Source organism: Branchiostoma floridae, chromosome 8 (assembly GCF_000003815.2).
Source record: "Branchiostoma floridae strain S238N-H82 chromosome 8, Bfl_VNyyK, whole genome shotgun sequence".
NCBI lineage: Eukaryota > Metazoa > Chordata > Leptocardii > Amphioxiformes > Branchiostomatidae > Branchiostoma > Branchiostoma floridae.
Window position 1 is genome coordinate 15790702 of NC_049986.1, and position 6000 is coordinate 15796701.

The 6000-nt window shown below is 43.6% G+C and overlaps 1 protein-coding gene across 4 annotated transcripts in view; it reads left to right on the top strand.

Moving 5' to 3' along the window:
- Positions 1 to 6000, top strand: part of LOC118420765 (nuclear receptor subfamily 5 group A member 2-like) — a 101197-nt gene that overhangs the window by 49002 nt on the left and 46195 nt on the right. Inside the window, exon 1 of one of the 4 annotated variants that reach the window (XM_035827741.1) lies at positions 684 to 809. The exons of the other annotated variants lie outside the window; for them this stretch is intronic. Within the exon in view, the coding sequence (XP_035683634.1) occupies positions 788 to 809 (22 nt within the window). The 5' untranslated portion in view covers positions 684 to 787. Of the gene's footprint in view, positions 1 to 683; positions 810 to 6000 lie in introns of those variants that run through there. 4 annotated transcript variants of the gene reach the window in all.

Here is a 6000-nt window from a genome sequence, read left to right on the forward strand (position 1 = left end):
CAAGGCCGTTGAACCCGCCCGGCTGTAGGTATTGGATAATTGCTGGCGATGGGGTTGTAATTACAGTCGTATTTGTGTATGTTTGGCCACTGGGACGGTCCGTTTTAGATGTCAGGGGTTTTCCTCACTTGTGTCTATACCTTCAGGACCATACCACGCTCTTGAACCCTACTAGTCCTAGCCTACAAGGTGTCACTACTGTACTATACTACATCCTAGGGGTTATATTATTGTTATTTTGAGTACCCTAACTAGAAGGGACTTCCCTAGCTCAATCTGTAGCAACCTCACAGTTGAGCTATACTGATTCCAATTGATGCCTGGAAGACCCCGGTTCAATCCTGGGTAGGGCATCTCGGTTGGGGCTGTACTCGTCTTTCAGGGGACATAAAAAAGGGGGTGGTCCCATTGTCGAGGAGATATCACGAGATATATCCGCTACTAAAACGTCAAGAAAAAGTGCTGACCCATGAACAACTGTGGACTACATGTACAATAGGGTCAGAACGAACTAACAGCGAACGAACTCCAGACCTCACGACCACAAGATGATTACAAATGATTTGCCCCCGCAGCGAACCTATCAGATGTATCTATCACCCCCGCAGACCAATCAGCTGGCCCGGGCCTCCCTGGGTCTGTGGAGACCTTGCTCGGCCACTTTGTTATCCGTTCTGGTGCGGTTGACACCTGTAGCGTGCGTTCGAACCTGTTGCCGGCTTCAGTAACCGACCTTACCACATCTGTACGTGTGCACCAAACCTCCATCTCTCAGCAAACCGACAAGATGAACGGCTGGGCAGCTAGATGTGAGTTGAAGTTATTCTGTTGCATTCTGTTGTGGAAATATTTCGGTGGTTATGACGAACCGTGCGTGCAGCTGTAGCACTCTGTCTTTGACTTGTTTCGCCGAATTGTAAGAGATGTAATTACCTCTTATGACCTTTCTTTCATTCGGATTCCTGTTGTTCCAAGGACGAGTTTTTGAAAGGTGATACATTGTCTTGCAATAACGTGCTCAATATGCGTACATTATCCGTCCTTCGACATTCATTGAAAAATCCTTCTTTTTTATATTCATGTATCTCTTTCATTGTAAATTTCTTTGTGATGTAATTTGCAAAATATACCAACGTGCATGGAAGCCTAATGTTTTCCATATTGCCATTTCAAATTTGTCGAATATTGAAGCAAGATCTAAAATCTAAAGTAATGACATTTTTCCAACCGTGTATCTGCATGGTAGAATGATCCGTACCAAAGTCAACAGTGGCGTGTGTATTGGTGTATATCCGAATGATTTGTCAGCTTTACCTTATTGAATCAAAACCACAACTATTCAATTTCATATAAGTGTAGTTAAACTGTCTATAGTAACCAGTCAATGGCCTTGAAATAATGTGAAGGATAGATTTGTAATGGTCCAGAAAAAAAAGTTGCCACATGGACCAAGTGGGTCTATGTGTAACCATAAGTGTTAGTAGTTAGTACGAGTACAAGTTTGGCTGTCCATTTATTCTCTTTTCTGGAACAAGCTGTCAAACAGTCCAAAGTATGGGCCAAGGTTAGCTTGACGTCACTTCCGGTTTGGGATTCTTCTAGGATTAGGATGGGGTTGAGTTGTAGTTGTACGTGGCGAATAAGCTGCGAATGAGTCTCAAGTAGTCCCGACTACACAAGTACCTGCAGCAGTGCGTAATGTTGAAATTTTCGAGGTGGTTTAACATTTGCTATCTTCGCTATCTAAGCCCTCCACCGCGAACTTACAACTGCCGCGAAAATCTGACTTCTGCCCGCCTACCCCCTTGTTTCAACCGCAACCGCGAAATCAAATGCCAGCCGCCAACATGCAGGCATTTTACAGAGTAACGTGTGTCTCTTTAAGTAGAATACTGCAAGTTCAGTAAACCAAGACACACAGTTCAAAGTCTATAGATTTGCAACTAGCGACACTGGCCTAATCTCGAAGCAGATGTTGGGGTAGAAAATTGTGAAGTTTTCTGAGCAGCCATTTCTATGACAGTACTAGAGTAGAGGACTCCATGTCAGAAAGCCGACTGGTCAGAGAAACTCTACATTTGCCCACCTTATCATCTGTTTGGAAATGAGTGATGATCCAACATGTGCTCCAACATAGTTTGTTTTGTAACTTTGGAGAGGGCTTGTTTGTTTAGACCTTCATCTATTCACGAGAGCCTTAAATCGGGCCGCTTTTCATTGATTTTGTTGAAGGTGACGGAGATCTTTGATGGAGATGACAGAGAACATTCTTTACCCACACAACTACGTCATGCCCCTCTAGAACAAAATAGTTCGTACACCGCGTATCATAGCGTCCACAGCAAACAACTTACGTAAAGCAGCGCTGTGGCATGCAGATTATTCGTGCCTTTATGAGCAATGCCGATATTAATATCCTCTTAATAGATAGTGACATGGCTTGGCCGGTTGCGTGATATGAGTTGAAATGACAAGTCATCAGGTAATGGGTTCCGTGGAGCTAGTGGAGCATGGCACATTGGTTGTACGTAGATGACTTGTCCATCGTTATTCTTCAAACATCTAAGTACACTTTGATGGAATGCAGTACTTCGTCTTAGGTTTGAACAACATCACACACGAATACATCGTAGAAAAGCTATTACAGTATCTTGTCTCCTCTAGTAAAATGAATACGACCCGCTACAGAGTAGGTAACGTTACATGAATTACACACCTTCATTATCATTCATACATAATCGTTTGAAAATAGCTATAGTGTCACCGAATAGGTAAGATACTCAGATCCTTTTTGCGAGCACCAAACAAGGAGCAGTACGTAAGGCATATATAGACCAGGTAGTTTGTACATCAGCATCAACAGGAATGTTATAAGTCCTTTCATGTTTTCGCAAGAACGCTGTCATCAACAGCATAACGTTTGCTTTTCCTGTCACCTGTTACATGTAGTGAGATCACTTCCTTTGTTTGACAGCTACGGAGAATGATAGGCCCAGTTCGTCGTACTCCTCACGCCTGTCTTTGCAGCATTCATAACTGGTTTTGGGATTCTTTTTGTAAGGCTTATTTATGGTGTTTTCCTATTGCAACTTTCTGGTATACAAATAGCCGATAGCAATCAGAATATCGATACACAATCGAAAATAAAAAGGTAAAAGAAGTGCCTAGCCAAGAAGCCCGTCATGAAGACTACGTCTTTGACTTTGTCCGTTACATGTTTTTGGTGTTAATCTCTGAATTAGCTTCGTGGGAGGGCGAAACATCACTCCAACTGTAGCCTCTTGTTTTGGGCCACCCGTGCGGGGTACGATATTTCAGAAGGTGGGAGGATGTATCCAGTCGCTCAACTCCAGTCGTACGTGCACTCCTACACATCCTATAACAATGTAATCCCCAGGCAGATTTACCAGTGGCATAAGATAGTATCAAAGCTGGCCAAAGAGTACAGCTGGCCAAAGGGAGTCCTCAGCCACTGGTAACCAGACTCACTCCTAGGCCGGCTTCACTCCTCTGGCAGCATTTGATACTATCTTACTAACGTATGATCTGCTTGAAGATTACAACATTGTGCACCGGTTAGACTGGTACCTTCGCACTCAAGGCCGTATAATTTACATGCCCATGAAGTCTGTTAGAGGCTATAGTTTGGTACAGTCAGTTGGCATGATAATAAGAAATCTTATTGACACGACAAAAGTACAGCGACTTTCGTAAGGTCTACATGTATAACAACTACTTACAGCACAACCAAACAGACATACATGGATATCTGTAGGTATGAATAAGTCAACATATTGGGTCTACCTTATCATTTACACTATTCGTCCTAAGGTTTAAGCATTCGTGGATAAATTTGCCTACTTGCACACAGTGAGGGTTATCGCCTCCATGAGAAGTGAACAGCGTCATGGGTTCAACGACCTTGAGCAATGGGAGAGCGGTCTCACGTCAGAGGCGAGTTGTTCCCCTGACGTCTACACCCTGACCATGACCCGCCTGTACACACTCACTCTGACAACCTGGTCCCGTCTTCTGTGCAGATATAGACATATTTAGAACGCTTTATATCATCATACTGAGCCACCTTAGCAGGTATATTGAGTTGGGCTTTGTGCCATGAAAACACTTGTTCTGTTTATGACATACAAGTAGTCCCATTGCGCTCGGTTTCTTGTGTTTCCGCGCAGGAAAAAGACTAGAATAGTGCCCTAGAATATATCATGATAGAAAAAATACTTTACATCCCCCAAAAGCCAATGCATGCTAAGAACGCCACGTTTTTATCATCATTCTGTTTTATTTTTATACTGTGTATGAAGACAAAAGGCTAGTTGTAATGACCTCCTTCATAAAAGATGCATGGTATAATTGTGGAGGTGGTTCCGTTTCGGCTTGCACGTGAGAAAAGGGTTGGTCAAATGTTCATGACAGAATAATGGTGCTTGTGTCGGTAGCATGCTTTAATCATGTGGCTCTTTGTGCCAAGAGTTTTGGCAAAGGTCCCATGTTGAAACATGAAGGGTTGTCAAGTAAATTTAGACTAGTTATGATCAGCGACCCTCCAAATTCATCATCTGTTTTTTTTTTATTGGTATACATATCAGTGAACAAGACACAGTGGTGATGTACTCTAGCAAAGCAAGCTAATATCATCATCACCACTGGGACAAAATAAGATAAACAAAGTACAAAACAATGTAAGATAAAATAAAGTACAGCAGTGAGGTAAGGTGATCCAACAAGTATATACATACATACATACATATATATATATATACACATATATACATATACATACATATGCATATGTTCCCATTGTGCAGTAGCTGGAAAGTACTCGTAATGGGTGTCATGAGTTGTTTTGTTTAGAGAATACCCTCTTTAGGAAAAGCGAACCTGTGATGTCCCCTGTACCATATATTGGAAGTAATTTTCAGAGTTAGATTACCGGGGCCCAATGTCAGCGTTTATCTTACACCAGCTCAGACTAATTTGCGAGCATCGGTGCTAAAGGGACACCGGGTCGCCCTCGGCCAAGGTCGGCCTCCCAGCTTTGTCCCACATTCAGGTCGTTTTATGGAACCCCCGTGTTTGTTTGCACTACTGTGTTTATCTTTGTGGCCGCTCTTATATTGGGTGTTCTTCAAATATTGACGATGCCGGGAATAGGGTGTGGACAATCCGGGGATTTACGCTTCTCGCGAGGTAGACAAACTTTGAGTGTGGAAAATCAACCGCGATCGGAAGTCCTGAATGTAGGGTGCATGCGTTTGTGTACCAGACTAAACTACAGGGAGAATATTTGCCGGAGGGAGTTTGGCCAGTGTAGTGACTTCCCGCCGACTGAGTATTTCCTGGCCAATCTAATAGAACGAAGACCTATATATACCCACTGACACGTCGTTAAGTACAGGTACTTTGACATGACTTGACATAATCGTCCTTGCCCCTTCGTGGGCCTTTAATAGTGAGTGGCATCCACCTTCTTCTGTCTCTGGTGGTCTTCCGAGCCTCGTGCCTTGAGGTACATTTGCATATTCTAAGTCCTTCTCGACACTAGCCTCCATAGCAGGCTCTCTATGGGCTTTTTTGACACTTTTTGTACTGGGTCGCTGATTGCTGGCCTCTCTCATAGCCGCCCATTTCAAAAAGTGCCAAAAAAGCCCATAGAGAGCCTGCTATGGAGGCTACTCGACACCTCTTCTATGTGTTTTACAATATTCACCCCATTTTGCCAAATTCTCTTCTGTGTGCCCCGGTAGAAATAGTCTCTACCAGACTGACTACGCTGGCCATTATAGGGAGAAAAAATTGCCAGGGGAGTTTTGCTACCAGAATCGTTGGTCGGCCGCGCAGCCATGAGCCCTAGCGTGAACCTGTCCAATTTTCCCGATTTTTTTTGCCGAATTCTACGATTCCCCCCCCCCCCCCCCCCCCCGGGAAAAAGGCCAGGGGGAGGCTAGATAGATTCTACAAAAAGCCACAATTTATGAATGGACG